This window comes from Pipistrellus hanaki, assembly GCF_964339955.1.
Source record: "Pipistrellus hanaki genome assembly, chromosome: 6".
NCBI lineage: Eukaryota > Metazoa > Chordata > Mammalia > Chiroptera > Vespertilionidae > Pipistrellus > Pipistrellus hanaki.
In genome coordinates this window covers 38,675,316-38,702,864 of record NC_140508.1, presented here as the reverse complement: position 1 = coordinate 38,702,864, position 27,549 = coordinate 38,675,316, and the positions used below count along the sequence as shown (strand labels likewise).

The window sequence follows — 27,549 nt, the reverse complement described above, 5'->3', positions numbered from 1 at the left end:
CCCCACCCTAAGAATGTGTATTTCTGCCCTGACACCATGGCTCAGTGTTTTGAATGCTGCCTTATGAACTGAGAAGTCATGGTTCAATTTCTGGTCAAAGCACATACCCTAGTTGTGGGCTCAATCCCACTGTGGAGTGTGCAGGAGGCAGCCGACTAATTATTCTCTCTTATAATTGATGTTTCTCTCTGCCCTCTTCCTTCCTCTATGAAATCAATAAAAATATATATTTTTTAAAAAGAATACTCATTTCTATCAAGCTGCCAGGTGATTCGGATGTTCCTGGTCAGGATGCACACTATGAGAACAATTGGGAGAAGATGCAAATATGACAGAAACTCAGTCCTTGCTCTTAAGGAGCTTAAGGGTATTTGGAGTAAGACAATGAGCACAATTAATAAAATTCAAGCCTGCCAAGTGATGAAGAAAAGATGCTCCATGAAGGTAAGTGTCACACAGTTATGGGTATATAAATGGGAGAACCCAGATCTGCTAACCCCCACTGGAGAACCAGTAGGGAGAAAGTAAAATGGTTGCTATTCAAAAAGAAAGATGGTGGTATGGGCTTGGGGCAGGGTGTTGCTAGGGAAATGATGCATAAAGGAGTCTGGATGCTTGGATTTTAATTCTAGCTCTATGAATTTGGGCAAGCACTTGATCTCTATAAGTATCAACTCTTAATTTTTTATCTGCAATAGAACTTAAAACACTTCCTTCCAATTCTAAAAATGATGGGCGAATACATGAAAGAATAGGGATTTAAGCTGGTTAATGAACAGTGTATATAAGCTAAAAATATATGAAAAAGATAGGAGTCATTCCTGGTGGAAGGAGGAGCATGAGCAGAGACAAATACAGAAGTCGAAATAACTTTGACCTTTGCAGAGCAGAGGATAGGTAAAAGAGATGTCTGAAAGATAATAAGGCCAATGTTTCAAAGCTGAGAAATGGAATGGTCAGACAGACCAGGTTAAGGGGCTTTAAAAAATACTGTGTATTTCAATTTTTCACACATACACACACACACACACACACACATATGTGCACAACAAATTTCTGGAAAGATAAATAAAATACTCTTTGCTGCCAAAACCGGTTTGGCTCAGTGGATAGAGCGTCGACCTGGGGACTGAAGGGTCCCAGGTTCAATTCCGGTCAGGGGCATGTACCTTGGTTGCAGGCACATCCCCAGTAGAGGATGTTCAGGAGGCAGCTGACCAATGTTTCTCTCTCATCGATGTTTCTGGCTCTCTATCTCTCTCCCTCCTCTCTGTAAAAAATCAATGAAATATATATATTTTTTAAAAATACTCTTTGCTAAGAGTGGCTGCCTCTGGGAGGTGGAACTAGAAACAATCAGCAAAGGGGAACTTTTACCTTCAGTTTTATAGCCTCTGTCTCACATGCACTTGTTTGTATTTCTACAACAAGTTTGTAATATTTTCAGAGATATGAAAGTCTATTTTTAAACTGTTTTCTTTTAAAACTAACAAAAGAGGAGAAATAAAGAGTTCATAAGTCAGCACTCAAAAAATTCTCAAACCAGATCATACAAGCCTGAGGATAACAATCAATGCCAAAGACCCAGCATGTGCCAGGCTCACAGCAGAGAAGTTTGACCTGCCTTCCCACAAAGCAAACTTACCTTCAGCCTCTTCAACAGCCACTGCAGAAGACCCTGCTGGGCAGCCTCTGTACACATCTCCGGCCGGAACTCAGCCATGTTTTCCACAATAGCTGAAGGGAGGCAGACACCAGTCATTGGGGAAGACAACTTTGTTCCATCTGCAACAAGCCTGCTGCCCCGGGCAGGCATTTTATTTCTCTTCCTACTTCTCTGTATTCCTCCCAGTCAGATGATGTGTTGTCATTTTTAGATTAACCAGGGAGATGTTATGGGTTTTTTTCCTTCAAGTTATAAGTAAAAGTTATAACTGAAAATGATGGAGTTCACAAAGGAGTAAGCGATAGACTTTCTGTGCTAATAGGGAACAACACTAGAGCAGAACACACAGAAGGGTGGATCTTTATTTACGAAGACCCTCTTAGTCTTCATTGTACTAGAATCCGAGAGACTATGACTAAAGAGACAGAGCCTTCATAAAGACTAGGAAAAAAATCAGGAGATGGTGAACCCAGAGTCTTCCTTTCCAGTTTCATCAACTTTCTGTTCTCTACCTGGACTTCAAAGGAACCAAGCATAATCTTAACTGAAAAAAATAATGTGCATAGAAGGGGAAAGGCCATGCTGGCAGAGGGAACAGTCTGGTACTCAGAAACAAACATAATTGGTCCCATTCTCTCCAAAAACAGCCAAATTGCTGCTTAATAAAGAAATTAAAAATTAGGAGGCCAAAAAAGTTATTGCATAACTATAATACTAAAAGGGGGGACATTTTAAAAAAATCATCTATAGTCCCCTTCTAACACATCCAATGCTTTCATTTCATTCCTCTAGGACCTCTTCCACCCTATATCCCAGAGTATCCTATCCTATATAATAAAAGGGTAATATGCAAATTTCTCCTAATGGCTGAATGATTAGGAATGACCGGTTGGTATGACGTGCACTGACCATCAGGGAAAAGATGCCTAAAGCAGGAGCTGCTCCCTGGTGGTCAGTGTGCTCCCATAGGGGGAGCCCTGCTTATCCACAAGTCAGGCTGACAGCTGCAAGCACAGCGGTGGTGGCTGGAGTACTCCTGCCTCCTCATCCGCACTAAGGATGTCCAACTGCAGCTCAGATCTGCTCCCTGCCATCAGTCAGACCTCCCCCGAGGGCTCCTGGGCTGACGTCAGCTTAGAGGTATGTCTGACTGTCAGCTTAGACCCAATCCCCCAGGGAGCAGGCCTAAGCTGGCAGGTGGGCATCCCTCGAGAGGTCTCGGGCTGCGAGAGGGCTCAGGCCAGGCTGAGGTACCCCACACTGAGTGCGTTTCTGTCAAAATGTTCCAGTAATCATATTCAGCCCCAGTGCTACTTGCTCCTATACAGCAATTTGGAGACCCTTCCTCTTCACGTCCACTAACTCCTATGAAATCATCTGTCATCCTCCATCACCTTTCCCCTTCTGTTCCAGACCACCCCATCAGTCGGCCTAATTCCTTTTTAATCTGCCCCAGGGCCTAGCACAGTGACAAACGTCAGGTGCTCAATAAGAGAGGGAGGGATGACTGCTGAGCTATTGGTAGGTGACCAAGCTGAAAGTACACAGACAGATTTCTCCAGATTGCCAGGCTGGTACTTTTTCCATTACATCAGGCCCTTTTAATTAACAGTGAGTTAAGACTTTGATAAGCTTTCCATTCAGCAAAATTCAGCATTAGGCTAACAGATGGCAATGCTAAATTCTGGCTAGGGCAAGCCCCCAAATTACTGATTATTGTGTTCTCTCTCTTCTTACTCCCTAGGTACTCCCTTCTTCCTCCTTCTTTATGATAATCTTCACGAAAGAGAGTATAAAACTACAAGAGAAATCTGTGCCAGACACAAAAGAGCTGAGAGAAAATCTAATCTCATCAAACTTTCTGCTTCTGCTGGGCCTCGTTCATTTCTCAAGCTCTACTTACAGATATGTCACTTATGGCTTTATTCGACAGCGTCTAGTGATAAAGAGGACTACCCAAAAGCATGATTTTAAATAGGCTACTGGTTTGGCAACTTTACAGGGTGGAAGACTGGAGAGGTGTAGGAGGGAAACCCTACAGAGGAATTTACCTCAATGGACACATAATGAAGGGGCAGCCAAGTTACCGGCAATATTGCAACCCACAGTTTACATGGCAAACTGCACATAAGGAAAGGAAGAAACACTAACTTTCAAATAAAATGTCCTATAAAGATACACAGTTGTTCAAATGTTTGTAGTTCCAGTGAAGGGAAGAAAAAAACAACATAAGAAGACTAAAAAATTGTAAAAAAAAAAAAAAAATATATATATATATATATATATATATATATATATATATATATTTCCTCCCCCTCCCCCCCATAGACTTCATCTTAACTTTTAGAGGCAAGAATCTGCTAAAAGAAGCCAGCGGTTTGCAGGAAGGTGCATTTCTGCTTTTATTACCTGCAAGCCAACCAAACCAAGCTGCAGTTATATGAAATTTACACAAGGGTCTTCATTTCTGAAAAGGCAGTTTGGGAGCAGACGGAAAGAAAACACTACTGCTGCTGACTCTATTATGGAGGAGGAAGGGAAATGAGCACTAAGCCCCAGAACAAACACAAAGAGACCCGGAGAATGCTGGTTGCTTGCCCTTACCCAGAGTGTTGTGCACGCCGTCCGCCTCCTCCTTCACAGACTCATCCAGGCGCTCCAGATTCTGCACGAGCAGGGCTACCACTTGTCCGTCCACCTTCAGCCATGGGGAAGCAAAAGGAGAGAGGGATACATGTCACAAAATAGTACTCACTTCTCTACTGAAGGAACAAAGTAAATAACTAGCCGCCTATGGTTTAGTGCGTGCTCCTCCATCCCATTATCCTTGAGCCGTGAAGTGACTCTGAGGCAGACATCATTCTTCCTAACTTAAGACTGAAGCTTAAGGAGACCAAGTAAAATTCAAGGTTACAAAGTGATGAGTGACAGTACTAGTACACCTGGCCTGCTGAAATCAAGTTCAAGTTCTTTCTACCTTCCTGTGGTATTTAAAGCACCTTCCAAAAATGCCATCTGAAGTCAGGTCAACAATTCACTTAAGTCAAAGCATGCTTCTAGGCCATAGGACCAAGAGAGGTTTAGTTGATAGTTACTAGCCATACTTTATAGTGGCCTCAAAATTTAGGGTTACACTCAAAACATTCCTAACTTCCCATGCTAAGCTTTTACGAAACTATTACTTCTGATGAATTTCTAATTCCTTTTTGAAAAGAGTATTAATATAATAAAATGCCTTATATTGATATTACATAAGTAAGCAACTATATTTCTCTCATAATTTGATTCACACAACTCTTAGAAGAACCTTTCAGTATAGCCACATCATACAGCTGATATTCAAGAGATAAATGACTTAGCCAAGCTCACACGGCTACTGAGCAGTGAAACCAAAAGCAAAACCAAGCTCCCTTCTTAGGTGAAATAATGCTTATACTACTTCACACGACCTTCTGGCACAGTTTTAGGTTTGGGGGAGACTACCCTCCAGGTAACCCTGAGGTAAAATAAGAAGGGGCAACTAAGAAAATACCTAATCTTCAAGAAGTGACTACATATCTGGTAATATATTTCTAAGTAGTAGCCAATAAGTAAACCTGTACAGAAAGATAAGATCTCTTTTGTTGTCTCAGTTTCATCACTAGGACATGAAAATAAGTTGTAAAGATTAAGTGAATATATGTGGCATGCCTTCCCCTGGGTCTGGGTCAAAAATTAAAGAGTGAGTTAGAATCTAGCCCTTTATCCATTCTTATACCTGAGTATTCACTGCTCATCTTCCACAGGCTAAGAAAAACTCAAGTTCTTGGAAGACAGGCACCTCGTCCTCATTCACCTTGGTATACTCTTCAAAGCCTACTGCAATGCTATACCTAGCAGATGCTCAGTAAGTTTTGCTAAATTTATATATATATATATATATATATATATATATATATATATATATATATATATATATTTTTAGTTTTGCTAAATTTAAATAAATTGATAAAAGACTTCTCCATTTACTCTCATGTAGCCATCCAAAGTCATAAAGCTTGTGGCAGAAGTGACCAGCTCTGGGACCCTATTTTTCCCCTTCATACACTATAACTTTGGTGAGGGAAAGAGAAAGGAGAGAGAAGGAAATGGTCTCATTCAACTGACCCTTCCTGAGCACTTTGTTTAAGGCACACTACAGACACCAATGCAAACTGAGCCTGAGGATAAAAAATGGCAACAGAGATGGATCTTGAAATAAGACTTCTACTCTTTCTCAGTGAGACTTAAGGGAAACATCTAGATTGGGGAGAAGAGGGCTGAAATTACTAATCTGCAACACCTGAATCACAAACGAAGTAGATTTTTTTCTAGGGTCTCTTTTATGCCCTGGTATGAGGAACAATGTAAACACTAACTGCACATTTGAGGGGATAATGATGCCAAAATTGAGAGCACCCATAAATAAATACAAGGAAGAGCTGTTTCCCCCTCTTATATGAAAGATATACACAAGCTTGCTCTCAAATAGCACGGCTAGCAAAAGCTTCATCGAAGAAATCCACTGCAATGTTTTCCTTAATTAATTGGACAATTTGGGCATGCGAAAGAAAATACAAAAACATCTGGGGGAAAAAGATGAACCATGTCACAATTTGTTTTTCCACAAATCACCCTGATTGACCTATAATCTCCCTGAATCCTAAAGCAGCAGACACTGCAGCTCCACTGGGTATCACACTGCTTGTCAGTTCTGCAAACTGCTTCACCAGGTTCAGTCGCTTACTGCTGCTTTATCTGCACTACTGCCCTCCCTTTCCTTGGTTCTTAGTCATGTTTCCCATCTCTGCTGTCTAGAAAGTGGTGGGGACAGTGGTAGTAAGCAACACATTCAAATCCCAGGACTGAATGGTTATGAAAAATGGGCGTCTGGCCAGAGGAAAATTTTTTTGCTTGCCACACAAATCTAACTTCTAACAGAGGGCCTTTTTAAGCTTGCAAAGTGTGAAACTTTATGTTTAGCGGGATTAAATGCCAGTTTATCTGGTTGCAGGAGGGTCAAAGCCATCAAAACACATTTAGCGCAGAAACCCTTGGAAAAATATTTATACTATGCATAGCTCTGATATCACCTAGTAAGAACATAAATTAGCATTCTGTTTTACTCTCTCTAACCCCTTGGTTCTACCACCTTCATGCCTATTTTTGGAACTGTGACTAAATCTGAAACTAAAAACAAATCCTGCTTAGGGATTGAAACATTAAAGGTTGTTCAGCCAGAGCAACCCTAGCCTTGGAAATCATTACTGTTTAAGCCTGATGTTTTCTGATAAGTTCCTGGTTATTTCTGCTTATTACTAGGTCTCCCCAACAATACTGCAGCAGGCCCTATGAGATAAATTTCAAGAACATGATCAGACATCCTTTTCCACTTGACCAGAAAGAATGGATACAGGAGAAAAGGAAAAAATAAAAAAGGGACAAACAGGGTTTGAGGGAATAATTTCATATCTTGCACAATCTGCCAATAGGCTTCTCAAGAGCTTAACTGGAGTTTTTCTACTGAGTAAGAGTTCTGGAAATTTTTTATTTTAAAAACAATACCACACACACACACACACACACACACACACACACACACACACTGAATCTTGATTAAGCATTAAGTTTTAAGTAAAAATATGACCATAATAATATGGTCATAATGCAAAATTTATCCTGTTGCAACCTACCTAATAATATTTTAGTTTCCACTCTTGCCCCTCCAATCCATTATCTACACAGTTGTCAAGAGTGGTCTTTTTATTTATTTACTAGAGGCCTGGTGCACAAAATTCATGCGGGGTGGGGGAGGGGGGAGGGTGTCCCTCAGCCCAGCCTGCACCCTCTCCAAACTGGGACCCCTCAGGGGATGGCCTGATCCCTGTAGGCCTAAATCAGCAGCTGGACATCCCTCTCATAATCTGGAACTGCTGGCTCCTAACCACTCACCTGCCTGACTGCCTGATTGCCCCTAACCACTCTGCCTGCCAGCCTGATAGTCCCCTAACTGCTCCCCTGCTGGCATGATTATCCCCAACTGCCCTCGCCTGCTGGCCTAATTGCCTCCAATTGCCCTCCCTTGCTGGTCCAATCACCCCCAATTGTCTTCCCCTGGCTGCCTGATTGCCCCCCAACTACCCTCCCCTGATGGCCTCATCACCCCTAACTGCCTTCCTCTGTGGGGCTGAGGGGACCGGAGGTTGGATGAGGCAAGGCTGAGGGGATGAGGGGACTGGGGGACTGAAGTGGATGAAGTGGGGCTAAGGGAATTGGGGGACTCTGGTTAGATGAGGCATGTGGCACCTGCCACCCCCCAGCAGGGCTGAGGGGACTGGGTGCCACCATCTTGTGGCTGTGGGTGCTGCCATCTTGTGAGGGTGTAACAATTAGCATATTCCCTCTTTATTGGCCTGGGTGCCACCATTTTTGTGAGGGGGTGATGATCAATTAGCATATTCCCTCTTTATTAGACAAGATTTGTTTGTTTATTTTATTAATCCTCTCCCAAGGATATTTTTTTCCATTGATTTTTAGATAGAGTGGAAAGGAGGGAAGGAGAAGAAAGGAGAGAGAAATATCCATGTGAGAGAGACACATCAATTGGTTGCCTCCTGCACGTGCCTTGACAGGGGCCAGAGATCCCCTTGACTAAGAGGAGTCAAACCAGAGACCCGAGGGTGCATGAGCTGGCATTCTAACTATTGAGCAACACTAGCCAGGGCAATACTGGTCTTTTAAAAATGTTCGGTCTATGTTATATTCCCTGCTTATGATCCTCCAATTACTCCCCTTCACACTGGCCATTTCACCCAAACTTACTACCAAGGCCTAAAAACCCCAGAGTGGCCTGGCCCTGACTGTGCTCTTTCTCCTTATCCCAGCTATGTGGTAATAGTACAGGCCTTTTTTCTGTTCCTCCACTATGTCAAGCTCATTCCTGCCTTAGGGCCTTTACACTTGTCCCATCTTGCCTTGGTCATCCTGATGGCTGTTTTCTTCCTGTCATCCAGAACTCAGGCCTTTCCCAACTACCTAATCCAATGTGATTTCCCAGTCACGCTACATCATATCACTCTATTTTAATTCTCTATGTAACAGAGAATCACTATCTGTTTCTTGTTTACTTACCGTTTCTCCCTGCACTAGAATATGAGCTCCACAAAAGTACACGTTGTCGGTCTTGTTCACTGCTATATACCCATAGAATTGAGAATATACCAAGCACTCAATAAACATTTAGTGAATGAATGAACAAATGAATTTTGCCTGGGAACAAATATAGATAAAGCTGAGGCTGTTAACATAAATGGAAAGGGACAAACATGACAGAATCCAGAAATTTATGAAAGTGCCCTTAGAACAGTGGTTCCCAACCTTTTTTTTGGCCATGCCCCACTTAAGCATCTCTAAAATCCTGGTTGCCCCCACCCCCAGGACATATAATTATTATTATTCAAAGAGTGAATTCCTATTCTCATGAAGGACGCCTAACAGGCCATTAACTTGGTCTAAACAAGCTCCCAAAGAACATGGCATCCATGAAAGACAAAAATAAAAGACAGTTGAAGTACTGAGGAAGAAATTACTAAGAAATTGTTAAATAATAATATGAAGTGAGATGAAAAAGTAGCAAATAAAGTTTCAAAACATATAATAGAGAACTGAAATACATAAATATGTCACAATATATATTTATATACTGTATTTGAGGCCCCTGGAACCATAAGAAATGCAAAAATTCACTGTTAATAACTCATTCTCGAATTGCTTCCCTTAAAAACAAAACTGCCCCCCTGTGGGGTGTGTGCCCCACTTTGGGAAACACTGTCTTAAAGGAACCCAAAACCTGCCAACCTGAACAGCAACCTGCATCGACAACCAGCAAACGCCAAACCAACACAGGCCTTCAAATAAAGTTGGGTTAAGTTAAAGACGCCTTAAAAGATCTTGCCTGGGAAGTATGAACCCACCCAGTGTATTCACCAGACCTTGCTCCTTTAGATGACCACTTGTTCCAATCCATGGCATATGCACTTTCTGAGCAGCACTTCAAAACATACAAAGAAGTGGAAAACTGGGTCTCTGAATGGTCTGCTTCAAAACAAGAAAAGTTCTATTGGGATGGTATCCACAAATTACCTGAAAGATGGGGGAAATGTGTAGCTAGTGATGGACATTACTTTGAATAAAGCACTTTTGATGTTTCTCTTTAAAAATAAAATAAAATAAAATAAAGTTGGGTTAATTGAGAGCAAAATTGGGTACAGCGAGCAAGCCCCTGGCTCTCTACATCAAGGCCACTTTGAGATTAAATTAATTTTTGTTTGATTATTTTTTTGTTTTTGTTAATCATCGCCTGAGGACTAATTTTTCCAAAGATTTTCTTAGAGAGGGTGGAAGGGAAGGAGGGAGCGGGAGAGAGAAACATCAATGTGACAGAGACACATCAATCGGTTGCCTCCCACATCCACCCTGGCTTAGGGTGGAGATCCTGCAACCTAGGTACATGCCTTGACCAGGAACTGAACCCAAGACCTCTTGGTCTGGGACTAATACTCTAACTACTGGTAAAACCAGCCAGGGCTTATTAAGCTCTTTATAGCAAATGGTGGCTCCTAGCCACCCTGACCAGCTTCCCGGACCAGCCACATTTCCACTGCCTCTGGCTGTGACCCCTCCAACCATCCCGACATTAAAGCCTCCCCACAGAGGCCAATACCTGCAGCACTTCTGTCCCTCTTGACTCCTCCCCAGCAGAAGTGATTGCTCCTTCCTCATTTCCCAGAGGCTTGAATCTCTCACAACCATTCTTAATATACTGCCTTGTGTTATCACTTATTTCAACCTTTTGTAAAAAACTAACCTCTACCCTACCATGTCTTATCTAGGCCCACATCCTTTAAAGTAGGGGTGTCGAACTCAATCAGAGAAGGGGCCAAAATCTAAAATCCAGCCTAAATCGCGGGCCGAATGGTTTACTGAACAGTCATAAACTGACAATGTCATAAACTGACAGCGGAGTGCAGTGATGACAGCGCGGTGCGGGCCACATTGCAAGGCCTGGCGGGCTGGATTTGGCCCGCGGGCCTTGTGTTTGACACATGTGCTTTAAAGGGTTTTTCTTTGATTTATTTTTTTATTCTAAACGTGTTTTGAATATCTGCTGAAATGAAAACAACGTTTGTGGTAGAAGTTGACATTTACTAGCTATTTCCTATGTGACTTTATGAAGACAATACTCAACATTTATTGGGTGTTCATCCTGTGCCAGGCTCTGTTCTAAATCATATCAAATATCTCATTTATTCCTCACTTCAGCCCTGTGCAATAGGTACTCCTACTGTTAACCCCATTTTACAGAAGAAACTGAGTACAAAAGGCTAGGCAACTTTCCTGAGAACACACAGCTGGTAAGTGACAGAGCTGCCACTCCCGTGCCAGGAATCACAATTCAGGGAAGACAAGCTTATAAACAGATGTCTATAAGCCAAGGTGACAAGTGCCAAGATGTACAGAATGCTAGGGGAACACAAATTCTGCTGAGGTGATGAGTCTGAAAAAAAAAAAACACAAAAAAAAACCCCACAAAAACCTCAGAAGAGAAGAGGTAAGGTTTAAGTTAGACTTTAAAGGATGAGCAGGTGTATTGTGGTAGCCCAGGAAAAGCAAGGCTTACCAAGCTGAGACAGGTGTGAGCAAAGGCCTGGGACTGCCAAGCACTAGCAAGTAGAAAAATGACTGTTAATTTAATCACATCTCTCAAGGAGTCCAAAGTCTTTTTCAGAGGTATGCCAGAGAACTGCCATCAAAGCAAATATACTTGCATTTACTACTCTTCAGAAAAGAGTCTATTTCCCAGGCTACCAAGTCAACTTGTTATAAAGCACAAATATTCACCTTTTGCGTAAGTTATATCAATGGGTGTGTACCCAATTTTAAACTCCAAAGATGCTCAAGAATGCCAGGGCAGCACTCTCTGCCCACACAAATGTGCTCTTCTATTGCTTAGGACTTCCAGCTGGGAAAAAGACCAAGGCAATAACTGCAAACTGCACACAATAAATTCTGCTACATACCCTCTAGCCTCTGCTCATGCAATCCCAGGCCTCTGATATTGGCCCCAAATTAAAACTGCAAAGACAACTCAACCCTTATAATATGAGAATACTTATTAAACATCCTCCTGAATGCAGCACAAGGGCAGGAAAAAAAAAAATGGAAGACCACCCACTGATTCTGCTCTCTAATATTTACTGATGGCTTCTGACTGGCTGCAAACAAATAATATATGGGAGTCTGGGAATGTTCCATTGTTTGTGATTCACACCAGCCTGACCATTATAAAGCTATAAAAGTCAAAATCTTAATAATAAAAAAAAAAACCACCTAAACAAAACAAACAGAATACTCTATGTAGCAGCTATGTAATGGCTCCCCAGACTGAGAATGAACTATTTCTTCCCAACAAACAATAAAATCTTCAAGGTCCAGCGTTTGTTTGTTGGTGGGCTCGGCAACACAGAAAACACAAAGAGAGCTTTTGTGTGAACTGCTGTTTCTGAGTATGTTTTACAGGCAGCAGGCAGGCTAGCCGTTCCTCTCTCGTCTCCTCTATTCACACAGGCAAAGGACGGTAATTAAAGTCAGCCCGGGGACCAAGCAGGAAGGCTCATTCAGGGCCACTGTAATTAACCTCTAGAAGGTAAGACTGCGCAAACGACACTATGGAGACACAGTGAAGGAGCAAGCACCACAGCCTTTCTTCTGATACGCCTCAAAACAAAAGGACATCCCACATCATGCTCTTCTTTCTGAAGAAAAATAAAGTTCCTGAATTCCACAAAAGTGGAAGTTCGCTGTAGGAAGAAAGAAAATGGCAGTGGGAATTTTCATCACACTAAGTCACAAATGGTCCTGCTGGACTCCAGCCTTGCTCTTTATAAGAGAGTTCTTCATATCCAGTGGGTTCACAACCCCTTCATTCACACCAAATGCCAGCAGTGAGCACAGCCTGGGAAATTTCTAGTTTAAGAGCCTTGAGGGAGAAAGGGTGAGAAAGGGGTGGGCAGTGTAACAATGAGACCTCAGAATCCCTTGGGACCCCAATCCCAACCATTCTGATTCAGTAGGTCTTAGACTGGGCCAGAAGGTGGCCTTACAAGCATGCCAAATGAATCTAGTAGTACAAGTGGCTGCAGAGACCTATGATAAACTCTGCAAATTGTATCAAAACCAGCACTGCCTTCCTACCTGACAGAAAAGATGAGATAACAGAAAGGAAGGAAAATCAGCCGAGCCCTGAGGAGGTTGACAGCTCGGTGGGTGGACAGAAATCCACGGGAAGAATCAGGGTAAGTGGCTGGACTAGACTCACTTCTGCCATGGCCAGCGGTGGTGCCTTTTCAGCCTCTGAGCCCTCTCTGATCGCAGGCAAGAGAAGGACACTGGTGTGGTGGGAAAGGTCTGTGGTGGATCAAAAGAAGCTGGCTCTAATCTCAGCTGTTGCAGGGACCAGCAGTATAGCCCAGTGAAAGCCTTTCTATCTGGGATTCCTCACGGGTAAATGCGGCGATGGGTCTATTGGTTCATCTCACATATAAACTCCCTTTGATTGGCTGCTGCCTGGAACAATAGCTGAGGCAGAATCGGAGGCCTTGCCAAGGCTCCACCAAAAAGAATGCCTCAGTCAACTGGCCCTGTCTTCTGCAGGCAGGGCTGCAACTCTGGCCTGAGTGCGCCCGAAGGTTTGTTCTTCTTTTTAACATTCTCCAAATCCCTGTCTATGAAATAAGTAATAATGATACATGCTCTACCCTCATTTGGAATTATGAAGGCCAGAGGAGAAAAGAAACATCCACAAAAACTTTTTGTGAAAAGGTCAGTAGCAACACAGTTGAGTGTAGAGCAACAGGAACATGGAGTCAAAGGGAACAGAGGTTCAAATCCCAGCTGAGTGACTTCAGGCAAGTTGTTTTGTCTCTCTATGCTTCAATCTTATAGCTGTAAAGGGGAATAACAGAATAATACCCCCCTGAGAGGATATGGCGAGAACTACATAGTGATATTTCATAAATGTTAAACCTCTATAATCCCTCCCCTAACATAGTTCCAAAGAACAAAGTATCCCATAGACTGCATTTCTATTTTTTTTTACTCTCCTCACCTAGTCCAGCCTTGCCTCAGAGCTCTACCTGATACCCAGATGGTGCCACTCACAGAGACAGTGGTGTTGATGATGTCAACACCTCACACAAGCCTGCAAACCCCAGAGGAATGTGCAACTTACCAGAGCATCGATGAGTACTTCTGCTCCCTCTTCACTCTCATGGAGGGTGTCTATATCTGTTAATTCCTGAAGCAAATCAACCACAGCGATGGACACATGTGAAAAATGTTAAGGTTATCACTGAAACACTACAGGCATTTTACTAAAACATTTGGTTCCCTCCCATTTCCTTCTCAATGGCTTCATCCCTGTTTACCTTTAACACACTCTGGTTTTGTTAACATCTCTTCAACAGGGTTCTACTCACAGAGAGTGTTCAGTAAATGTTGTTAAAGGACAGTCTCTTTCCTATGTTTCCTTCCTGGCAACTTATTCCATAGGTTCACTGTATTTTTAAAAATTTCAAATATGATCACTTGGAGGTTGCCTTTCCAGTGAGAAACACCCTTAGCCTTATCTCATAATTTAAATTCTTGGAACTCAGAACTACCTTATACAGTTCACCTTCATAGGCAGTAATGATTTCTAAGATGACATGGCTGGTATCTTCAGAGACCAAGGCATGACCAAATAGATTTAAAATGTAAAGGGAAGTATTTACACTGGGCTGTGCTAGTGTAGACCCCACCATCCTCCCTTTTCTTCAAATACCATGCTGCTTTGGACACAAAAGAAATGTAAACAATGAAAATTGAACATGAGGCAAAGATGGAGAAAAAGAGGGACATATAAGCGAATGAAAACATGAAGCAGAGAAAAAAGAAGTTATGTTTGAAAACTGGAAGCCAGAACTAAACTAAGTTTCTCTTCCCTCACCTTGAAGACACACACACACACACAACTTGCTCCATCAACCTTTGTTTACTGAATGCCTATGATGAATAATGCACTGTGACTATGACAAAGGCAAATTTATTCTTCATTCCTGTGACTCAGTTTCCTCACCATAAAATGAAAACATTAGGTAATCAGAGATATTTAAAAAATTATACACCACAGGGAATTACTAACATGTAACAAATGAAGAATACAGAAACATTAACTGCAGATGTTTTGAAAAAGCAGCAATCAACTTGAACTGGGAAATCAAGAATTGATATTTAAAACAGAGTAGTCAGAAAACTGGCAACTAAAAGATGAGGCCAGGAAAACAGGAATAAAAGCAGAGAGATTAGAATGTACCAGATTAGAATGTACAAAGGCATATAAAGAGAAGAAATGGAATAGGAGGGAAAGATAAAAGCTTAATGATAACTATATAATGAGATGCAGGCAAGCCTAAGATGGTGGCTGCTCAGCAGCCCAAGACTCAGATAATCAGGGCCAGCAGAGACTTGCACTGCTGGCAGTGGCGGCAGCAGAGGTGTGATGGGGCATCGCCTTCTCCTGATTGAGGGCTCTGAGAGGGGGCAGGCGGGCTGAGGGATTCCCCCTCCAGTGCATGAATTTTTATGCACCGGGCCTCTAGTATTAACAATAATAAGAGAACTTTCTAACCGCCAACTGACATTCTAGGTATTTCATGAACTTTTTTTTCTGGGGGAAAAATTATTTGAAAGTTCATTTTATTCATCAATAACTGTCCAGCTGACTATGAAAAAGAATTAAGGTTCCTATGTCTTATTCTTTCACTCTTTAAAGTCATATTTGCCCGAAACATAGGAGTGCTATAAAACTTAGTGTGACCCAGATAGCGAGGCTCAGTAGTTGAGCAATGACTCATGAACCAGGAAGTCCCGGTTTGATTCTTGGTCAGGGCTCATGTCTGGGTTGTGGGCTCAATCCCCAGTAGAGGTGCGTAGGAGGCATCCAATTAATGATTCTCTATCATCATTTATGTTTCTACCTCTCTCTCCCTCTCCCTTCCTTTCTGAAACCAATAAAAATATTTTTAAAAGAAAATAAATTTGACAATGGCTGTGGTTTTATATAGAAATATGATAAATGTCTAACTTTTACCAAAGTTTTTTCTTATAATATTCCAGTGTACAGGGGGGGGGGCAAAAGTAGATTTAGAGTTGTTCATATGGAAAATAATTAATAAATTATAATACAAGAATAAACTTTGTTTCACATACAACTGTAACTCACAAGCCTGCTTTTGCTCACCTCTGTATATTTCCTCTCCTGCCTCAGTTGAAAAGTCAAATAATAAATGAGTTACCAGCTACCAGATCTGGTAAACATCTCATCAATCCTACCATTAACTGATTTGACATAAATTCCCAACTTTCACCAAATAGCATTTCAGCAAGGCAGTAATGAGTCCATAAGTGTAATCATCAACTCCTGGGTAATATAATATGACATTTGAAGGTCATTTGAAGATCAGAAAGAAGAGTAAGAATGAAAACTACAGATAGACAGATGAATCCTCAATGTTGAGAAAATTCAGCACGGCCTGCCACCCATCCAGCATTTCCTCACAAGCAGACTCTGGGCATCGGTGATGGGTTTTCCCCCTGTAGTTACAATTTCATTTCACGAGGTAAAAGGCTCTCCGGTCTAAGTATAATAGGAAAACAGAGAGCCTGTCTCCGTGTGAATTACTAAAACACAGTTTTTGATAGCCTATTTTGTCATGTCAGTAGAAAGACCACCCAACTTACTCCCTTTGTACCTGTCCACTACTGGGGCAATAAGCTAGAATAATAAGAAGTGAAGTCGAAAAAACCAGCGGGGCACAAATAGTCCATAACACAATGGCTCCTGGAAAAAAGAGGATTGTCTACTTCCATTTTTTGGCTCTAGATATTTATTTTCAGGCCTGATCCCTAATAGAGTCCTGGTATAGAAACTGAACATTAATCTTATTAGTCTCCAAATGAGATGTGTTCATAAGGAATGTTGTTTTGTGTGTGTTTTTAAGATAAAGAGGAATAAGACAGTAAGCAGGTAGCTTTTTTAAAAAGTCATTTCAAAAAGGCTTCCTTAAAAAAAGATGAACCAGGATAGATTCAGAATATATAATTGATTTAATAGAACAAATAAGGGACTTTCTAAAAAAATTATTTCTTTTATTCCTAGACTAGGATAGTGATTAGATATAATAGGTGAATTTCAAAATACAGACAAAATGTGTTTGTTTTTTCTCCTTTTAAAACAGCTGGCAGAGCTAGCTAAACTCTTAATCCCATCCCAATCAAACTAGTATGAGGGAGAGGATGCACTCATTCAATATTTGTTACGTACTTTGTAAATGTTAGTGGGCACTGTCAAGCTACAGGGAAAATGTCCAAAGCAAGCTACAACCCCCATGCTTTAAGACACAGACTTAATCTGAAACTCAAACAAAGTTAAAAATTACATTAACAGGTCCTTTTCCTAGATTGCCATTTTGGCACTTTTTACCTAATCTGACTTTCTTCTGACCACATTTAAATGGCTCAAAACACACACACACACTCACACACACACACACACACAAATGGGTGGCTTATCAGTACAAATTATCAGGAAAGTTAGACTACCTATAAGAAAAAGAAGTAAATTTTTTTCAATGTATATAACTTAGATTCTGAAAATATTGAGATGAGACTAGCTCCTAGCAAAAACAACAGCCAGAGATACACAAGTCTTGTTAGACAGCCCTTACAGGAAAGCACTAGAAGAAAGCCCTTAGGAGGCTCAAACCTTTCCCAGTCTTACTCCTGCTCATTAACACTGGGACTCTAACACAGGCACCCCTGACTATTGTACACACCCTCTGAGATAATATGGTGTGTCCCAGTCAGGTTGTAACACTTTAGCATTATCAGACCCAAATGCACAAGTTCAATTGATCCCCAATAGTCTAAAAAATAAGTATTTCTGCTCCTTGTTTTCCAAATCCCATAGTAATTCTTCACAAAACCACTAGAATAACTTTGCAAGTCCTCTGGGCTTTCTAGATTTTGAGAAAACTAAGCAGTGATTTAAAAAAGAATTCCAGACAAAAGGGAGCTTTCCCATCAGCACCAATTTGATGCTAACAAATTTCTCCCTTTTGTCTATTAGTGAACAGTCCACTGTACTGAAACCTCAGTTAACATTACAGTGAGACCTCTGAATAACAAGTGGATGGAGAGAAAGCAGTCTTTGAATAAACTGGGTTTAGATTACTGCATTCTTTTTTTTTTTTTTTTTTTTTAAAGAACTAGAGGCCTGGTGCACAAAATTTGTGCACTGGTGGTGGTGTCCCTCAGTCCAGGGACATCCCTCTCACAATCTGGGACTGTTGGCTCCTAACCACTTGCCTGCTTAGCTGCCTGACTGCCCCTAACCACTCTGCTTGCCAGCCTAATCATCGCCTAACCGCTCCCCTGCCAGCATGATTGACACCTAACTGCTCCCCTGATGGCTTGGCCACCCCCAATTGCCCTCCCTTACAGGCCTGGTCACCCCCAACACTGCCCTCCCTGCTGGCCATTTTGTGATGTCATGGGGGTGGCCATCTTATGATGTGAGGGCCTGAGGATCAATTTGCATATTACCTCTTTATTATACAGGAAAGGCCACTTAGCTAGGAATCAGTAGTTGTAATTTTTTTAAATGGACATGATATCCAATGTGTAGTGACCACATGAGCAGCTACAAAGAGCATGTCAGCTTCCAGTGAGAAATGGCAATTTCCATTGCCAAGTTAGAGAACATGAAAATAAACTTGAAAAGCACTCAAATCTCCACATCTATCAAAAACTTGCCAATCTCCAATTCCAATTCCCTAATCACCCCTACACCAAAGATGACCCACACCTTACAGAATACCAATGGCATTTCTTGAGCATAAAACTCCAAGGGCACTTACCAGCACACATAGCTATTGACTGAAGCTACTATTTATTTCCCTAATAGAACATAACAGAGCTTATCATACTAAGGAAGAACCCAGTAAATGCCGTGATCTACTACAGGACTTTAGGAAGGATGCCACTGACTTGAGAACAAAGAAGATGCCATACAAAAATAGGATACTTATTGATAACTTAGAGTTTTGTTTTGTTTTTTTGTTTTGTTTGTTTTTTGGTGGTGGTAGCAGAAGGGGTACTCAGCCACCATCTGGGGTTTTATCTTCTCCTTGTTTTATTCCTCCTTGTTCCTTCAGGCAAATTGAGTAAATTTGGCTTAAACTAGGCCATAAAAACTTTGTTTACCAATACCTTAAGAAAATATTTTAAAATGTAGCTTTGGTTTTCTTTTTCTGCAGAAACACTCCAAAAGGTTCACAAAATGGGGGCTTCTGAACATGTTTAAATGATTTATTTCAAAGGAAAAATTATTGTAAAAGCATTATTTCTAAAAGGCAGCAGCTGTTGGACCCCACCTAATGTATTTGGAGTGACTCTTCAACACTGTGTGTGGGGTGTGCCCTCGCTCCCTCCCCTCACCCCCAGAGGTGCTCTTCACAGACCAGAATTCCACTCTGCAGCCACATGATGGCTGGGCTCCTGCCTCTCCGGGGGGAGATGTGCTCAGAAGCACTGACAGCCCTCACCAGTGGCAGCGATGCGGAGCGCCAGAATAAACTCTGAAGCTGCTGCTCACGGTTGAAAGGACAAGGTGCAAGCTGTTTTCTCACATCCTCTGTCTCCTAAGGTTACAATAAACCAGCCTCTGATCCAATTAAAATCCCTATAGTTTATGTTTTCTCGAGAAGGACAAAGCAAAGATGACCTGTGCTTGCTGGAAAGATAACCAGCCATGAATGGTCTTGGTTGATAAATGAAGAGTTAAAAAGATTAAAAATTTAAGTCATGACTGCCATGAAATCGTTTATTCACGGTAAGGTGTTTTGGGCAGTTACGGCTGTATAACAGTAAATTGTGAATAAGCGTTTCCTAAAGAAAAATTTCCATTACAGATCCCAGAAACAGAGTGCAATGCTGCTGAGAGATCAACATTCCAACTGATAGAGGATTCGTTAGATGCAAGTCAAGAGGGTCTACCCTTTGCTGAAACCTCTTTTAAGAGAACTTGTACTTTGAGGAGGATGACTTTTATCCTAATTGCTGCATCTAATTAAAATTAGTTAATCTAAAAATTTTCAAATGAATTTAAATTTGATGTAGGGCATAATTAAAAAATCAGATTTTAGAAAAATATCACTAGGGCAGTAGGGTGATGGTTGTACACAAGACGGGGGAGAGTACAGTTTAGATCTCAGAGAGCAGGAGGGAATGGCAGCTGTCAGTTATTACAGGGGGACTTGTGTGTTTTTTTTCCTTTTTAAAGACCAGAACATTACAACTTACAACAGCTGTGCCCTTGCCTTTCTCAAGTATGCTGATGAGCAGCACTTCTTGTGTGTCTTCTCCTCAGCAGGAATCAGGCTGGTGAATCAGCAAAGTGTTAGTATCTTTGAAAGCTGCTACTATTATTTTGAGTTAGCAGGCATATTCAAAAAGAATAAGAGACAACACAGGTGATTTCTGTATTAATATGCAAGGTAATGAATGAATCACTGCAACTCTGTCAGGGACGTAATAAATCCTAGAGAGAAGAGACTTCAGTGCACTAGAAAGAACAATGGACTGGAAATCAGGGGCCTGGAGTGCCAGCCTCAACCTCAACAATTAGCTATCCAACGTGGGGACCTCAGACTTGTCACTAAATAAAGAGGCATTAGACTAAGTCATCTGCTTCAATTCTGAAAATCTACCATTCTGTGTGGGTGAATTGAAATGTAAAGTCACAACTAGAATTCTTAGTTATTAACTCTGTAAGGAGCAGTTAGCACCTTGAATAGAGCTAATCATATGTAGATAATCAATATATGCTTACTGACTGGTGCTATTGGAGTATCCAGTATAGCCTATGGTTCTTCAAGGTCTAGCACTGTGCCTGGTACATAAGCACTCAAAGCATGTCTACATGCTATTGAATTCCTAAGACCCTGTACTGAGCTCGCCTAGACACAAGCTAATTGACTAGGGTTCTTATACAATGCAGAACTCTGCAATGAACCCTGAGGAACACTCATCAATCTTGGGACTGACACAGCGTTTCTTAATACTGTCTAACATTACATGAAATATCAGAAATGGCTAAAGATCACCCTTCGAGCCTGCATTAAAATTATTCACTGATTTATTTCTATGAGAATTATCAAGCAGGAAAGAACCTAGTCAGACATGCTCTCAGGAGAGAGATTACCAGAAAGATGAAAATAACAAGCAGCAGCAGCAGATTCCCCATGAATATCACTCAAGTAAACTAACTACATTTGTCTCCCACCTTCGAAAATCTGGATTCTAACAGAACAACTATTAGAAGGGAATTTCCTTTAATGAACATAACTCCAACCACAGGCATATGAAAAAGCTTTTGCACTAAAGCAGTTGCACATCAGAGAGCAAAGACAAAGTATAAAATGGTTTTCAAAGTCATGATTCAGATTCAGTTAAAAGTAACATTTCATAAGTGCCTACTATATATCAGAAACTACTTAGCACTTATATGATCTCCTCTAGTCCTCTAAATAATACCGAAAGGCAAAAATTAACTCTATTTTTTTTGCAGTTGAGAATACTAAAAGGCTAGAGGGGCACCAAATTTCATGCAAAAAACGAAACTAAAAGTTAAACCTAGGTTATCTATTTAGGTCTAAAGCTGATTCTATAAATACTAAATGTTTTTGTGCATCTGGCCTTTAAGAAATTGGAAATATATCAGTGGACAAAACATAAAATCCCTGTCTTCCCTGACATTCCAATGTGTTTTCCATCATAGTTTACTGCATCCTCTAGTCTCAACTCCACTGGGGCATCTGCTAACAGACTGATGTCTAGACCAAAAATTCAAATGCTGTCTGTCTTGCCTCTCTAATGGGCCTCCAAATCTAGATCCTGGAAAATTAATGCTGTTAATGTACGAACAGATACATCACGATGAAGTCTAGTACTATTAAGAGCAAATAGAACAATTAAGACTTGCCCAAGATTTATTTTCATAAACCAGATATTCAAATGAGTAAAGAGCAGCCTGTGTTTCAAGATGGGAGATAATTGGACTGGAAATAGAATATCAGACGTGACAGCAGAGACAGACAGAAGAGAGTAAGCAGCACTCCCCTGCCATGTCAGCCTTCCTAGTGAAGACAGATCTGAAAGGATATCTGTGTTATCGTGTCCGAGCAACCCGAGAAGAGACTGGACAGCATTCAGCTCCACTAGGAGGTGGTACAGATCTGGCATGGTGGCTACCACGTGCATCTCCTGGATGATGTCATTTAGGTCCAGCTCAGATTCCATAAACCTAGGAGGGAAAAACAAGACAGCATCATTGAAAGGAAAGAAGTACTATCAGCACTGACGAGCAAACAGCCACACTACCCAGACAGACAATCTGTCAAAGTGTCTACAACAGACCAACCAAGAAGGACACTCATCCAAACATCATACTGTCACATAATTTCCTTGGGAAATCGATTTCCCCATTACAAAAATCAATCTTGGATTCAGATCTCATTACAGGATTCCCTTATTCTTGCAGTCACAAGCTGCCTTTTAGAGGCTCCTAAAACATTTTGCAGCTTTAAATGATCTGCCCACCAGTGCTATGGATTAGCTAACATCACCCCTTGGTGTGGCAATTCTGTTGTCCTGAACATAGCTATCTTACTAATCTAAAAAGAGTTTTCTTACTTGCCACTTCAGATCAAGGGCGAATTACTTCCCTCATCCAAAGGAAGACACTGAGATTCTGCTGCCATTCAAAAATGGCAAGTAAGAGAAACTCCCCAATCCTCACATCCCTTCCAGTAAGCTGATTAAGAGGTAGATACCAAAGTAAAGCAAATATAGGCACTGGCATCCTATCATCACCACCATGCTTTATGCAGCACTAGTGGCCTGGTGCACGAAATTCGTGCAATGGGGGAGGTTCCTCAGCCCCGCCTGAACCCTCTCCAACCTGGGACCCCTTGAAGGATGTCTTACTACCGGTTTACAGGGATCAGGCCTCAACCGGCAGTCAGACATCCCTCTCACAATCCGGAACTGCTGGCTCCTAATAGCTCACCTGCCTGCCTGCCTGATTGCCCCTAACCACTCTGCCTGCCGGCCTGCTTGCCCCCAAATGTCCACTCAGCCAGCCTGATCACCCCCAACTGCCCCTGTGCCAGTGTGCTCACCCACACTGCCCTCATTTAATTCATGAATTTTTTTATTCAACCCATACCCTTTCCCCCAACACTAAAGTAGCCTACTTAGTATACACTGAGTGGCCAGATTATTTTGATCTCTGAATGCATAATAACCTGGCCACTCAGTGTACTTCTCTTGAGTACCTCATTTATTTGATATCAAAGATACTATAAATCGTGCACCTGATCAGTTTTCCCCTTTGCACTACTAGCTGATAGAAAGCTCAGGCAAATAGGTGGTTGATCTCCAGCAAAAGTCTATAATACTTTTGGTACCCATTTGAGATACAAATACATTGAGTAGCCAGATTATTATGTGTTCAGAGATCATAATAATCTGGCCATTCAGTGCATGAATTCGTGCATGGGTCCAGCCAGTGTGGCCAGGGGAGGAAACATGAGACATTGGCTGGCCTGCCTGCTGGTCCAACTCCTGGTCGAGGAAACAATTTGTATATTAGCCTTTTATTATATAGGATATACACTGAGTGGCCAGATTATTATGTGTTCAGAGATCATAATAATCTGGCCACTCAGTATATAGTTGTATATTCAATTTTTGTTATTTTAACACAAGTCCCCTTATCATTAAAACACTGTTTTACAGCAGGAAAAGCCAGCATCCGACACTGCTGTCAGTCTTTCTCCTTCTCCCATGGCACTATCCCTCCCTGAGCACAGTACTCTTCCCTGTTGAGCCCAGACACGACTTTTCAACATAGCATTCCAAAATGAGACCACCAATCAATCACAGAGGGAGTGTAGGAGATTAAGCCTATCTGAAACTCCTGTCCTAAATAATACATTTTTAAAAGCTGCATGGTATTCCCTTGTGGAGATGTAACATAATTTATTTTACCCTTTGTCAGACATTCAAGTGGTCTCCTATTTTCTCCCTATACCAAATGACACTATGATGCATGTATTTACAATTATTATGTTGAGATAAATTCCCATGAAGGAAAGTAAGAGTATGCATACCTTAGCAGACTTTGATATATTCTTCCAGAAAGGTACCAATAGTGTATAAAATGCCTGTTTCCTTCACCCTCTTAAGAAAGTATTTAAAATGCATTTAAAATCTCTTCCAATTTCAAATAAAAATTAAAATTTTCTTCTTTATTGTTGATACTATTACAGATATCTCCCATTCTCCCTTTCTTTACCCACCTCCATCCAGCTCCCACAACCCCTCCCCTGACCTTCACCACTGTTGTCTATATGCATGGGTTATGCACAGATGTTTTTTGGCTACACTCTTTACCTTTTTATCCAGTTGCCGCCACCCTCTTCCCTCCTACCTCTGTCAGTCTGTTCCATGTATCCATGCCTCTGGTTCTATTTTGGTTGACAATTTATTTTGTTCATTAGATTTCAAATGAGATCATGTGATAACTTTCTCTGACTGGCTTATTTCGCTTAGCATAATATAATTTCCACGTCCATCCATGCTGTCACAAAGGATAAGAGTCCTTTCTTTTTCACAGCCACATAGTACTCCATTGTGCAAATGTACCACAGGAGATAGAAAATTTAACTTATTTTTTATTAACATTTCTGATACTACTATTTAAGATGGCTCAAATTTTGTTAATGTTTATTAGCTATTTGTATTTCTTCTTTACCCATTTGATTTTTTTAAGTAATTCTTTGTTGAAAGTATTACATATATCCCTTTTACCCCTTATGATCCCCTCCAGCCTCCTCCACCCCCCCATCTTCTTTACCCATTTTATATCAGGGTATTTATCTTATTTATTCATTTATAAACACTCTATATATTAAGAAAATTGATTTATTTAATTAATATACTGGAGGGGGGAAAAACAAGAAAAAAATATTTGCCCTTTAATTAGTAATTATGCTATCACATTACGGTTTTTAAAAGTTTAGTCAAGTCTTTGCCTTTATAAACTCTTACATGTATCCTGAGCAAGGTTTGTTAGTGTGTTTTTTTCTATGTTAAGATCAGATAATTTTATGGTCTACTTTTATGTATTATTATGTTTATACATATTTAAATGTTTAGGAGTAAATAAATCTGAAATTTATTTTAGGATAGGATATAGGGCAAAGATCTAACTTTATTTTCTGCAAATGTTTGTCTTATTCCCCCAATGCCATAATCTATGCTTTTTCCACAGATTTGAAGAAATACCACCTCCATCATATACTAAATTTTATTCAAATTTCTTTCATTGACCCCTGCTCCCCCGACTCGCCCCTCCCAAGCCTTTGCCACACTATTGTCTGTGTCCATTGGGCTATGCACACAAGTTCTCCAGTTTAATCTCTCTCTCCCCATGCCTCTCACCCTCAACCCCACCTTCCCTCTGGAATTCATCAGTCTATTCATGGTTCTATGTCTCTGGATCTATACTGTTTATCAATTTATTTTGTTCATTAGATTCCACATACCAGTGAGACCAATAAGCTTTCTCTGAATGGCTTATTTTGCTTAGCATAATACTCTCCAGGTCCATCCATGCTGTTGCAAATGGTGAGATGTCCTCTTTTTTATTGCTGCATAGTATTCCATTGTGGTAAATGTATCACAGCCTTTTTATCCACATATCTGCTGATGGGCACTTGGGCTGTTTCTAAATCTTAGCTATTGTAAATTGCACTGTTATGAATATAGAGGTGCATACATTCTCTCTGAGTGGTGTTTGGGGTTTTTTAGGATATATTCTAGAAGTGGGATTACTGGGTTAAATGGCAATTTCATTTTAAATTTTTTGAGGAAACTCCATACTGTTTTCCATAATGGCTGCATCAGTCTGCATTCCCAGCAGCAGTGTACTAGAATTCTCTTTTCTTTCATCCTCGCCAACACTTGTCATTTGTTGATCTGTTGATGACAATCATTCTGACGTGTGAGGTGACACTCCATTGTTGTTTTAATTTGTATCTCTTGGATAATTAGTGACTTCGAGCATTTTTTTCATGTTTCTTGGCCTTCTGAATGTCCACTTTGGAAAAGTGTCTATTTAGGTCCTTTGCCCATTAATTAATTAATTAATTAATTAATTAATTAATTAAATTAAAAAGCAGTCTTCTTTTTGTTAAGTTGTATGAGTTCTTTATATATTTTGGAAATTAAGCCCTTATCAGATATATTATTGGCAAATATGTTCTCCCATGCAGTAGGCTCTCTTTTCACTTTGTTGATGGTTTCTTTTGCTGTGTAGAATGTTTTTTATTTTGATGTAGTCCCATTGTTTATTTTCTCCTTAGCTTCCTTTGCCTTAGGAGATCTATAAGCAAACATATTGCTGTGAGAGATGTCTGAGATATTACTGCAAAGATTTTTATGGTTTCACAACTTACTTTTAGGTCTTTTATCCATTTTGAGTTTATTCTTGTGTATAATGTGTGAGTTGGTGGTCTAGTTTCATTTTTTTGCCTGTACCTGTCCAGTTTTCCCAACACCATTTATTGAAGAGACTTTCTTTACTCCACTGTGTGCTCTTGCCTCCTTTGTCAAAATATTAATTGAGCATAATGGCTTGGATTCAATTTCTGGGTTCTGTTCCGTTGATCTATATGCCTGTTTTTGTGCCAGTACCAGGCTGTTTTGAGTACAGTGGCTTTGTAGTATAACTTCATATCTGGTATTGTGATTCCTGCAATTATGTTCTTCTTTCTCAAGATTGCTATTTGGGATCATTTTTGGTTCCATATAAATTTTTGAAGTTTTTTTTTTCTTTTTTCTATATCTGTGAAATATGCCATTGGGATTGCAATAAATCTATAGATTGCTTTGGGTAGTATTAGACATTTTAATGATGTTGAGTCTATCAAGCCAGGAACATGGTATTTTCTTCCACTTGTTCATATCTTCCTCTATCTCTTTTTTCAATATCCTGTAGTTGTCTTGATTACAGGTCTTTTACCTCCTTGGTTAAGTTTATTCTTAAGTATCTTAATTTTTTGTTTCAATGGTAAGTGGGCGTTTTTATTTTTATTTTTTATTTTTAGCTTGTCTTTCTGAGAGTTCATTATTGTGTATAAAAATGCCATCAGCCCTAACTGGTTTGGCTCAGTGGATGTAGCATCTACCTGCAGACTAAAGGGTCCTAGGTTCGATTCTGGTTAAGGGCATGTACCTTGGTTAGGGACATATCCCCAGTAGGGGTGTGCAGGAGACAGCTGATCAATGTTTCTCTCTCATCAATGTTTCTCTCTATCCCTCTCCCTTCCTCTCTATAAAAAAAAAAAAAAAATCAATAAAAAAATACTTTTTTAAAATTAAAATGCCATCAATTTCTGGGTGCTAATTTTGTATCCTGCTATGTTGCCAAATTCATTTATTAAATCTAGTAGTTTTTTGGTGGAATCTAAGGGTTTTCTATGTGTAATGCCATGACATCTGTCAATAATGACAGTTTTTCTTCATCCTTTCCAACTTGGATGTCTTGTATTTCTTCTTCTTGTCTGAGAGCTGAGGTTCCTATATTGAATAATAGTGGTGAAAGCAGACATCCCCGTATTGTTCCTGTTCTTAGGGGAAAT

General features: G+C 40.5%; 1 protein-coding gene across 1 annotated transcript in view; it reads right to left on the bottom strand.

Annotated features, from left to right (window-relative positions):
• CTNNBL1 (catenin beta like 1) overlaps positions 1–27,549 on the bottom strand; it is a 166,649-nt gene that overhangs the window by 90,790 nt on the left and 48,310 nt on the right. Inside the window, exons 4-7 of the mRNA XM_084888682.1 lie at positions 22,006–22,145; positions 13,974–14,071; positions 4,271–4,364; positions 1,646–1,737 (exon numbers count right to left, since the gene is read on the bottom strand). Of these exons, the coding sequence (XP_084744808.1) occupies positions 1,646–1,737; positions 4,271–4,364; positions 13,974–14,071; positions 22,006–22,145 (424 nt within the window). The remainder of the gene's footprint in view (positions 1–1,645; positions 1,738–4,270; positions 4,365–13,973; positions 14,072–22,005; positions 22,146–27,549) is intronic.